General features: G+C 41.2%; 1 protein-coding gene across 3 annotated transcripts in view; it reads left to right on the forward strand.

Moving 5' to 3' along the window:
* Window positions 1–12,597, forward strand: part of HECW1 (HECT, C2 and WW domain containing E3 ubiquitin protein ligase 1) — a 172,921-nt gene that overhangs the window by 153,912 nt on the left and 6,412 nt on the right. For all 3 annotated transcript variants that reach the window (XM_072153345.1, XM_072153344.1, XM_072153346.1), the window contains 4 exons: window positions 71–184; window positions 661–813; window positions 7,650–7,748; window positions 7,853–7,982. In XM_072153345.1, the coding sequence (XP_072009446.1) occupies window positions 71–184; window positions 661–813; window positions 7,650–7,748; window positions 7,853–7,982 (496 nt within the window). The remainder of the gene's footprint in view (window positions 1–70; window positions 185–660; window positions 814–7,649; window positions 7,749–7,852; window positions 7,983–12,597) is intronic.

Below are 12,597 nucleotides of genomic sequence, written 5' to 3' on the forward strand. Positions count from 1 at the left end.
TTGTTGTTCCCTGCAATTCGCAGATTGTTGAGTAAAGTGATTGACTGGTTACTTTCTTCCACTTTTTTAGACTTATTATACGCCGTGATCATCTTTTGGAAGGCACATTTAATCAAGTTATGGCATACTCACGCAAAGAACTGCAAAGAAACAAACTATATATCACATTTGTTGGGGAAGAAGGGTAAGTTTAAAATACAAGAGACAGTGCTTAGAAAAGCACAGAATTAAGAGCCTACAAAAATAAGCAATACCCTACCTTATTTATATACAATACTTATTGGAAATATCTGGAGATTTCATGAGATATTTTATTTCATTGTATTTATATACTTATTGAAAATATTAATCTGGAGATTGTATGAGATTTTTATTGTGGGGTGTGACTGGCTGCATCTTCTCTGTTAAAATTGAATGGTTGGAGTCTCCTGGAAAACGTTCAATGGTGTTCTCCCAAATCTAGGCCAAGTGGCCTCAAATCCTGTGTTTGCAGGGGACCCACCTCATGCCCTCCACTATTAAATGGTTGTTTGGGGCAGTGGGCAATTTACACCTTTTAACAGAAACGTTTGTTTTCTATTAAAACTGCAAACATTTTAAATTAGGTACTGAAAATCGTTAGGTAGTTAATACAAAATAATTATGTTTCTTTTATTCCAGGTTGGATTATAGTGGACCATCCAGAGAATTCTTCTTCCTCCTTTCCCAAGAGCTCTTCAATCCCTATTATGGGCTATTTGAGTATTCAGCAAACGACACATACACAGTGCAGATCAGCCCGATGTCTGCATTTGTGGAAAACCATCTTGAATGGTGAGTTTATTCTTAAAGAGAGCCCACCTCCAAACTTAAAATTATATAAAATTTTAAGCAGTGTAGTGAAGGGTAAGGAATAAACTTTTGATACATGATTTACCTCTAGAAGATGTGTGTGTGTTGTTGTCGATAACATTCCATACGCTTATGAATATGAGTGCACCCATCTGTGTGCACACTATGAAAAGCAGGTGCAGTACTCAATACCCACACCGGGCCCCATTTATCAAAAGTAGTGCAAACTATACTGTGCGATTTGCAGGGGCATCACTTGAGGGGGTGCAGAGGATGCGGTCGTAACCGGGCCCAAGAGGCTTAGGGGACCCATACGGTGTCACTTTCCCATATGAGAAGACTTGTACTATAAACCATACATTATAGTCAGGGGCCTGGCACAGACTTCGCACCAGGGCCCATCAGCTTCAAATTACCCCACTGGCGATTTGCCTTACTAAAGTGCAGAGTGTAGCAGATTATTGAATATTGGCGCACAGTCTTCATTAATCTGGTGCACTCTGCAATGCACCCAACTCTTTTTGGTCCACCTTTAACATAATTCTGCAACACAATTCTGTTGAGTCGCTGCAATAAATGTCGCACACTGTCCGAATCGACACCAGAATGCCCCTTTAGGTGCAGAATTTTGTGGAGTGGTAGATACTGTGCAGCCGCGACACAAAGCTGGTGCAAACACTTTATAAATACATGTGTAAGCACTTTGCACGTTCTTTTCATTGCAAAGTCACACAGAATACTGGCAACAACACTTTAATAAATGTGGGCCACTGTGCCTAAAGTCTGGCAGCTGAAATCCAGCAGCATCTGTTACTATTTAGGCACCTGCACCGTTATATTGCTCAAATGGCTCACATAGTTTATAGTTCACTCTGTTATGATGTCAGCTCTGCTTGCTGAATAGAAGATTAAGCTTGGGGTGGGCTGGGGGTTGGGGGATTGTTGGATACGGTACTTTGGAAGGCTGCAGAATAGTAAAAGCCAGTGCATTAGTAGGCTCGGGCACCTATCAGCTCTTTAGCAATAAATATATAGAGTAAATAAATATTAATGTATTGTCAAGGGATAACTAAAGGCATGTGATAAAAGCTTATCCCTTCCCCTTCACTATCCTACAAATAGTATTATTTATGATAAAACCTTGTGGTTGACTCCCAGTTATTCCTCTGCTCATGCAAATCAATCTGTGCTTCTTCAGTCTATTAATAAAGGGTCCTGAAAGATTATAAGCTATCAAAGATTTTCTAGAAAGTTTACCTAACTTTGTGTGAAAGGTTACCTATTTCAGAATGCAGTCAGAACCCTCTGATTCCCTTGGCTAGGTGTGTGCTTTGTGGAAAACTGGGTGGTTTCTGAGCTGGGGGTTTGCAGTTGTGGGTTGAGTGATGGAGACCTGACCAATCTGCTGTGAGGGTGGTGTCCAGAACTGACTTAAATTTCTAATCCTCACTTTATTCAAAGTTGGTTATACTTTCTCCTGTGATTTGTAGTACTATTGTAGTATGACTGTCACACCTGAAACCTGTACCTGAGTCTGGATCCTGCCTGATCCAAAACATTGAACCCCAGCCTGATCAGGAACCCTTAATCCTGCCTGATCAGGAACCCCGGACCCCAAACTGTAACTGAGCCTGTATCCTAACTGATCCAAAACCTTGAACCCCAACTCGATCCAGAACCCCGTACCCGTACCGGAGTCTGAATCTAGTCTGAAACCCTAAATCCATATATGAGCCTGAATCTACCCTGAACCTTCAACCCTGTTCCATGATTCTCCTGTGTCTGTATATTAATATATCTCTCTGTTCATCTTACTTCTGTTCTGAGCACAGAAGAGTAGGGATTGTTGACCAGTAGTGCCACTAGGATTTGCGAGGCTATTGGGTAGGGAATTGGGGTTGTGGGTGAGTCCAGGGCCTGTACCCCTTTCTCTTCCCTTTACATCAGCCCAAAATAAAGGCTCATATGCATTTTTCAGCATAGAGCTAAGAAAATAAGTTTTGTAACTCACTAAAACACATATATCTAAAATTTCCAGAATTTTCATGTGATTTCCATGCATCAGTGCTCAGGGCAGACATTTTAAAATGCCCTAATGCAATTCCTGATGTGCAGAATAATATGATGAACCAACATTTATTAACTAAGGGAATCACTTAATGAACAGAAACATATATCCGGCAATACAGACAGTATCCAGCTGTCTGTCCCAAAGGCAGAACAGTTTTCCACTAGGGGGCACCCTGAGGAAATGTAGGGGTACATCTAGCCAATATCAGCCAGTCTTATGTACAGAACATTCTTGCCTGCGGAGATCCTTAGATCCCTTAGGCAGAGTCTGCAGTACATGTTTAATAGGGACCCATTGTATCTAACTGTTTTAGTGTTGCTTCTATGTGACTCCAAAGTGATTATGTGGCTGAAGCTTGCCACAAAATGGAAATGCAAGGATGTAGTTCTGGGGCCACAAATTTCCAGGGACTACATACTTGAGATTCTGAATATTACCGGGTGCATCAGACCAGGGACAGAGGATGATAAAAACAGAAACTTTTATTAAACTATTAATATACATATTAAGAACCATATGTAAGAATGCATGCATAATTCATCAGCCATGTTTCATAACGTTTCCTACATCTGGTCTGAGAATATGGCCATTCCATTTAGGCAAGCCATAATTTATTATCTATGAAAATTTATGAACACTAAAATCACTAAAAGTTGGATCTATATATTAGAACAAAAGACCCTATTTGTATTCATATTGCCATTTTATTTGGCTCTACAGTTAGTTGATATGAAGAGGTTAAACACCATGAAACTTTATTAATGGCCTTTTTTTCAAGCATTCCTTTTTGCATTGTTCACTTCTTATAGAAAATCTCTAAAATGCCCCTGACTGTACAGTTTTGCACTACAAACTTTAACCCTTCCCTGCCAATGCAATTTATTGCGATTCTGTTTCTTCCTTCCCTTCTTTAAAAATGTTTTTTTTAATTTTTCAGTGCACAGAGCCTTATAATGGCTTGTTTGCAACGTAACCAATTGTACTTCCTACTGGCAGTATTTAAGTTTTCATGTGAAGAACTGGAGAGCGGGAAAACAATTCTAAATGCAGTGAACTTAAGAAAAATGTTTTGAGTCATTCTGTTTTTATGGCTCCAAATGTCACCTCACCTATATTTTCCGGGGGAAAATATGGGGACCAGGGCTGGCACCAGGTTTCAGTAGACCCTTGGACGACACAGCCTCAGTGGGCCCCTTTGCAGTAAACTCACATAGCGGCATGGATTAATTATATGCACCCCCAATCACCCCTCATAGATTCCTTATATGCAGCCCCCTCACCCACATAGATTCATTATATACAGCCTCCTCACCCCCATGGATAAATTATATACAGACCAAGCTCTCCCATGGATTATATGCAATCCTCACCTCAATGGATTATATGCAGTCCCCCTTCTCCACATAAATCATATGCAGCACCCTCCCCATTATGGATAGTATGAAGCTTACCTCCCTGCTATTTATTAATTGCAGCCTCCTTACTCCCCATTGATTAAATTTATGCAGACCCTCACCCCCATGGATTACATGGAGTTCCTCACCCCAATGAGTTATATGCAACCCCATTTCCCCCATGGATTAATTATATGCGGCTTGTGGCTTCCTCACCCCCTTGAATTATATGCAAGCCTCCCCTATGGATTATATGCAGCCCCCCTGCATTAGAGTCTTGGCTGTGATAGCAACTGGCCGACACCTACCAATGACGTCAGTTGGTGCGATGGCCAGATCCAAGATGGCGGTGCTCATGTGTCATTTAATTGCAGCATTGTGTTGGGTGGCAGCACGTGACGGGTTTACACCCACGACATTCTGGTGTCAGCCGTGGGTGTTAGCTTCATAATGCTATTAGAGCAAAATATACAAGATAGACCTCAATGGGTCGCTGCATCATTTGAACTATAGTATAATGCAGTTTAAAACTTACTATTTATTATCAATTGCAATTGCCACACACAGCGAATAAAAATGACACCAAATTCCATAGAAAGTATGCTCATCCAAGCAATACACAACTGTGGGGTAACCAGTATCGTCAGTCGATTCCTCCACTCTTAGTTATAGATTACATTATAGTAATCAACAGTTAGAAAAATCTTATAAAAATATCCAAAAGGGAGAACTGGTATCCCTAAATGATGGACTGCCATATCCCATGCGGCTAATGTAAAAAGCCGTCCGTTCACACAGGTGGGTATGTATCTTTATACTGCACTCGTTGTTGCTGACATTACCTTCATAATGAAGTTAACACACTCCACACACTCCATATAAGTGGAGTTTCCCTTTAGTATACTACCAGCAAGTACGTGTGTATCTATAAGCACACAATGTGACATTTGTATGTCATTTTGTGATTGAAAACATTCCTACACCCTAGTTTTTCCTTTAAAGATGCATGACTTACATTTCCAGCCATGCAAACTAAGAAGCCGCTGTGAGGGCAACACAATCCTGCCAGTGTTCCCAGAGACACCACTCTCCATAGACCTTGTGTTCCCAGTATCGCTCTGTTCACCTGACATTCTTATGTCCAATAATTAAGTCAGTGTGTCCATTTGTGATCATTTGTCAAAGCAAACATCAGAGATTTAATTGCCCCAAAGCTCATATGTCATCATTACCTGGCATGGCAGGGTCTACAGTACACAGTTTATATGCTGGGGGTCGGGAGAATTGCTTGACAGTTAACACGCTGACCTGAAAGTCATAAATCTTTCTTTTTGTAACATATGGAAATCCAGACTGTCTCATTAATTCACAAAAGCACATAATTAGCACTTTATGTTCCTTTTAAGACTTTCCAGAAATGTTGGCTGCTGTTCCCCCACATGTTATTGTAGCGTTTTTAGGTAGTTTGCTTTATACAGTGCGCTGCCCTACACTCTGACATTCCCATTGGCAGCACATCTGTTCTTATAAGCTTCGCACATGCTACAAATTTTAAGTTATTTTATCTATTCCTGCCACAATAAAATGTTCCATATACATTTTTTTGTGTGTAATGTAGTTGATGAATGTTTCTCTATATTGTCATAAGACAGAGACTCTTAGGAGAAGGGAAAGGCTAGGTTCATCAAATAAATCTTATTGTAATATGAAAAGGTAGACAATTTTTCAATATACTTTCTGTAAAAACACTTCATGGTTATCTAGATCTCTGCTTGCTGTCATTCAAAAGCTTCATTGTTTTCTTCCAGTGGATAAAAATCAATGATCTGTCTATGATCCTGTGAGGTCACACACGTATGCTGCTCTTTGGTGTCGCAGCACAATAATCGAAGCCCTGTCCAATTAAGTGGTCTGTGTTTAGTTTGGTAAACAGGAAAACCCCTTAAAGCATTTTGCACAAAATTTGTTGGGCAGCACTGCTACCAATTATTCAAAAACACATTGGGCACATTTACTTACCTGTCCACGTAGCGATCCCTGATCCGGAAAGTATGACAATCATGGATTGTGCCGCGATTCACTACGAGCATGCGCCCGATATCCTGCATGTGTCGCTCCCCGCTCAGGTCTGCCTGAGTTCAATTTTTTATTTAGATAATTCCATTAAAAACAGATCACAAACATTATATAAAAGACAGGTGAAGAATAGAACTCCAAGTGACTGTATTGCCATCAGACTAAGGATACATCCAGGAAGCATACCTCTGAATATATAAGTGCACAGTGCATGTAAACTTAATGTATGGGTATTTCTAGGGATAACAATATCATTATATCATAAAGATGGTAAGAGAGGAACAGTGTCCATATTTTAGTTGCTCCCAGTTTCCAAAAAATCTGCTTATTGCACATACCCATTCAAAGCTCCTAGATCCCAGTCGTGGTCAATTTCCCCAATGCGCTTTTCACCTCCGCTACCTCAGGGGGCATAAAACTATTTATCTAACTACTACTGCTGACTCCTCCTACCAGCATCTGATTCCGCCAACGGATCAAGCCGTCCCTACTTGCCCCACTTCTGGGGTGTGTGCATCACCAAGGAGGCATGGCTCCCTAACCCAATCCCACGCTTCCCCATTTCCGGGGCATGCCTAAATTCACATGGGATAGATCCTCAACAATTACATCAGTCACTCATACCGGGGCATATATACAGCAGGAATTACATTATCGCAAGTATTTATCTGCGGATCGATTCAAAGAATGAGACGCATAAAAAATATCAAAATAGCAAATCGGTCTCCATTGTCAGGACACATGCCCATCCCCATCAGGGAGCCGTCAGCACGCACGCCCACGCTCCAGAGCACATATCTCTGAACACGGACAGTGCACCCAATTCGCCTTTCCTACTGTACATCCATTTATTAAGGGAAGTGGCAAATGCACTATAAAACAGTAAAAAAAAGTTGGAAATAAATTGTGCAAAAATATTTGATTTGTATATGATTGAAATATTGTGTAGTAACTTGAGTAAAATTTCCCAATATGACCCCTAACGAAGCCAAACAGATTATAGAGCTGTGTATGAACAGCTTAATACAGCTTAATTTCCTATTTGTGGATGAAAGATGTAGTGGTCTGTAAAGGTCTTGGCTACCAGAAGATCTACTGTGGGAATTCCAGATCCTCCCATTGGAGAGGGTCCAGCTGCATAGGTCTCGCAACGAGACAATGAATCATTAAACTTATCCTTGTGTGTTGAAGAAGAACTGTAAGATACTTAACTGTTTGTATGTGTCCTAAGGCGAGTAGTACTTGTGTAGTTTACATATAGGTTTTCTTTTGTCCAGGTTTAGGTTCAGTGGTCGCATCCTTGGCCTTGCCCTCATCCACCAGTATCTTCTAGATGCCTTTTTCACACGACCATTCTACAAAGCTCTATTAAGACTGTAAGTACAGACAATCTCTTTGTCATTTCTGTAAAATTCTGTGTATTTCATTTTATTAAAAGAGAACTAGAGTCCATTCATTACTTGTACCAATATCTTTCTAGCCCATGTGATCTTAGTGATCTTGAATACTTGGATGAAGAATTCCACCAAAGTTTACAGTGGATGAAGGACAACGACATCACAGACATTTTGGATCTGACCTTCACAGTAAATGAAGAAGTGTTTGGTCAGGTTAGTAGAAGACTAGTGGGAAATTGACATGTGAAGGGAATCCCATAAACACTCTGCGGTAAAAATCTGCAGCAGAAACCCCTTTCATCTGCTCCAAATAAGTGCCCTGCACTTATTGCTGTGGATCGTTGTGCAGAAATCACACTTTCCAATGCAAAGGTTCACCGCCTCCCACCAGTCTCGGCAGAACTGCGGCAAGATCCTCATCAGGAACCATCCGACTTTAGCTGGTTTATGATGCATGCAGAATGTTGCAGGATTAATCCTTGGGTAAATCCTGCTGCCATTCCTCAACGTGTGTACCGCTTATAGCCTTACAGTAAGGGTGCATTCACACGCCCATCTGTGGAGATGTATATGCGGCCACAAATTTGTAGCCACATACACGACCCCATAGACGGCAATGGCGGCCCGTCGGCGGTACAGTGCCTCATGTGTGGCAAAGATCCGCCATACACCGGGAAAAGATCTTTTCCTGTGTTTGTGGCCATGCGCCGCTGTTTTAAATGGAGGGGGGAGGGGTCATACCACCTGAGGCTACATGCACACTCCATAGTGATCCATTGCGCACGGTCCGTAACATTGGGAAAGATAGGACATGTTGTATACGACATGTATATGACGGCCGTACATACTTCCCCCGTGCTGTTGTGTGAATGTAGCCTTACACTTATATCATTCAGGTTTAACAGCTTTTTGCTCAATAAACCAAAATAAACAATGAATTTAAATTCTTTTTATCTTGTTGCTTTTTTATGAGGGGAACATTCAAAGTTAATATTGCATACGCCAAGTGTCGTAGTATGCAATGTACTTTATTTATAACATATTCAGAAAATTTAATAATGTATTTACTTTAAGTGCTTTCTTCTAAATGCTTTCTAAGCACATCACATTAATTTTTCACTTGTTTACTGACATCTACAGCTATGATTATTTAAAGCCAAATTACAATCCGTCTCTGCTTTCCAAGCAAGATAAGTTCTGTAGATTTGTTCTTTAGTTGAATTTGTATGAAACATAACTTATTAAGTGTATTCATTGCATTTAATGACTCTAATTAACTCTTACATTTTTCACTTCCCAGTGAAGCTCTCTTAATTCATTTTAGGCCCATGGGCTAACTATAGTGTAGCAGCCTCCTGACCTGCCACACTGAAGAATGGAGGGTGTGTACCATTCTATGCATATTATGTTACACATTGTACATTGCTAGACTACATTCACACACATGTATGGGGGACATATATACAGACGACATATATACGGCCGATATACGTCCCCCATACACCTCCATGGGCTCACGACACATTACGGGAGCGGTACGGTCCAGCCCACATGCGGCACCATACCGCTCCATAGCCCGGGAAAAGATAGGACATGTCCTATCTTTTCCTGTGTTACGGGGCCGTGCGCCAAATGTTCCTATGGAGAGGGCCGGGGTTGAGCAGCGCTCACCTCCTCCTTATCTAAATATAACAGTGCACATCTTCCACAGAACACAGCTAAGAAATATTGAGGAAGGGTCAGGGGGTGGGACTGGGAATCTCTCTCCTTCTTGCCTTCTAGTTCCACCATGTGATCAGAAGCTACTGGGCTCGGGGATAATAAGACTGTCTGTTAGTGAATATATACATATGTCTGTATGAGTATATAAATCTATAGATGTGTATATGCTCTATGTGTGTTTATATGTCATGTGTATATAATCTATATACGTGTGTATATGGTTTTTATATGCTGTATATGTAGATATGATGTATGTGGTGTGTGTATATGTGGTATGTATATTATCTATATGTGTGTATGCGCGTACAGACGGTCCACTACTTAAGGGCACCCGACTTACAAACAACGCCTAGTTACAGCCCGACCCCTCTGCCTACTGTGACCTCTGGTGATGCTCTCTGGATGCTATTACTTTAGTTCCAGGCTGCAATGCTCTGCTGTAAGGTGTCTGTAATGAAATTTTATTTATAATCCTTGTTCCCATTACAGGTCCCATATACAGTTCTGACTTACATATGAATTCAACTTATTCAATTGCCTCTATGTGCATATTTGTATATATGCTATATATCTGTATATAGTACTGTATGTATGTGTATGTATGTGTATATATATATATATATATATATATATATATATATATATATATATATATATTAGTATATGTGCACCTTCGCACTCTCTGCAGCTGGCAAATTTTCATGAGAATTTTTCTAGAGGTAAGTGCTATGCAGACCTCTGACTGATACATTAAGAGGCCAGAGACTATCAGGGCTATCTCCAGCGTATGATAAATATCCCTTATGATGTGTATATACTATATGTGTAGTAATAATATGATGTATATGTACTATTTGTTTGAGTGTTTGTGTATATACTATGGGGCAGATTTATCAAGCTGTCTGAAAGTCAGAATATTTCCAGTTGCCCATGGCAACCAATCACAGCTCAGCTTTCATTTCATTTTTCAGTGCTCATGAATATTTTAAAGGGGAGCTGTGATTGGTTGCCATGGGCAACTAGAAATATTCTGACTTTCAGACAGCTTGATAAATCTGCCCCTATATGTGTGTATGTGTGCATAAAATGTGTTTATACTATATATGTATAAGATGTATAAATACTGTGTACTGTGTATGTATAAATGTATATAGTGTGCTTAAATGTGTGTTTGTGAGTGTATAAATGTATGTATGTGTGTGTGTATATAAATGTGTGTAATTGTGTTAACATGTGTAAGTGCACAAATATGTTTTTTTAAGGAGAAGGGGACCCTAGTTACAAATCTCTACGGACAGCAATGATATTTCGGCCCCAGCATAAAATCTATGCCGGGTGTGACTTTATTGAGTCACACCCCACAATACAGCACAGTAAAGCACAGTAAATAACCATCATCCAGGGAGCTACACCAGCAATCACAGTGGGCAGAAAGGTCCAGTGGTGCCCATTTGTAATTTGTATGTTCTTAAGTCGGGGACTTCTTCTATCTTATTCTATCATATTCTTCTAAGGCATCATGCACACAGCTACATTATAGATCCAGGTGGTATTGCATCCATAGTTGGAGGTGGTCTCTGTGTTTGTACTCCTTCTGGGAGTCGGGAAACCCATTTATTGGGGTATTTTCACAAAAGATATATGTGGTTTATTTACTATATATGTAAAAAAAAATGGGGCACATTTACTTACCCGTCCATGTCGCGATCCCCGATCCGGAATGTCCAACGATCATGCATTGTCCGGCAATTCACTTAGATTGTGCGCCGATATCCTGCATGTGTCGCTCCCGCACAGGTCCGCCAGAGTTCACCTTCTTCTTCCCGGTGCATATAAGTGCAACACAATTTAACAGTTAATTCCCACGCTTAGTGCGAATCTGTCAGATCGTCCGATGGCCCGCCCCCCGATTTGTGTCGCATGAAAGCCGGCGCCGCTGTGCCAAAATCAGATCACGTGCAACACAATCCTTTAGTAAATTACCCTCAATGTCTCATAGATATGGGTCATCAGGATTCTGATAGTTATACTCCCATGTGATTAAAAATAAAATTTCCAATGGGAGAGACAATTACCTAACCAAGTTTGAAACTACTGACATAATTTTCTTATATTAATGTGGATAAAACCTACTACAATACTGTTTGCAAATATATTTCATATAAGATGCCTTGACATCATTATACCTTCCATTTTACAAATTCTCCCAGCTTCACATTCTTTTGGAGAAATGCAACATGCCCCACCGGCGCCTAGCCTTTTCTATTGGCCTGCTTGAAGCTGGGGCCCGGAATACCGGAGTGACTGTTGCAGCCTTAGGGACATGATGGTCACAGTGCTTTGTATACGGGAATGGAGGCCTTGTCCAGAGCCTGGCAGGTCTCCAGCAGGCGAAGTGTGCAAGAAAATGGAGGGAAAGGCTAACAGAGTAGGTTTCTCCCTGGGGCAACCCTGATGTATAGATAGGGATCCTTGATGATGAAGGATGGGTAGCCCATGATGGTGAACAGCCTAATCCAGGGATCAGTCAGAGGCACGATGGGGCAGAATAACTTACAGTTCTTTATTGGAACAGCAAACAGCAGGTAACGGCGTTAAACATCAGCAGAACTTCAGCTGGAACGAGGTTGCTGGTCGGAGTGCAGGTCCTCAGGAAGGTGGCCGTTCACAGCCTGCATAATGGTTTCAGGCTGGGCTGGTAAAGATGGGACTGAGTCCTGATGGTGGATCTCTGTCCTCAGGCCTAGTCTATTGGAACTGGCTAAGGTGTCAGGCAGCAGGCCTGAGAAACCTCTGCTTCCTGATCTGGAACACTGGCTCTGCAGCACACTTCTGACTTCTGCTTCAGGACTGACTATAAACTATATGGAGGATATTTATCATATGCTGGCGCTCGTGCTCCAGCATATCATAGCCCTGGCAGGGTGTATTTCTACCCCAGGCAGCCGCCGACTTATCACACGTGAAGGTCATGGATTGGGCTAAAAGTGCAATAAGCTAGAATTTGCGATTATTTTAGGGCTTCTACGCCACTGACGATGATGAATATGCCCCTATGACCATGTGTTCCCACTCACAAGGGGTTTTATAAACTCCCCCTTATGAG

This window comes from Engystomops pustulosus, chromosome 5 (genome assembly GCF_040894005.1).
Source record: "Engystomops pustulosus chromosome 5, aEngPut4.maternal, whole genome shotgun sequence".
In the NCBI taxonomy this organism is placed as follows: domain Eukaryota; kingdom Metazoa; phylum Chordata; class Amphibia; order Anura; family Leptodactylidae; genus Engystomops; species Engystomops pustulosus.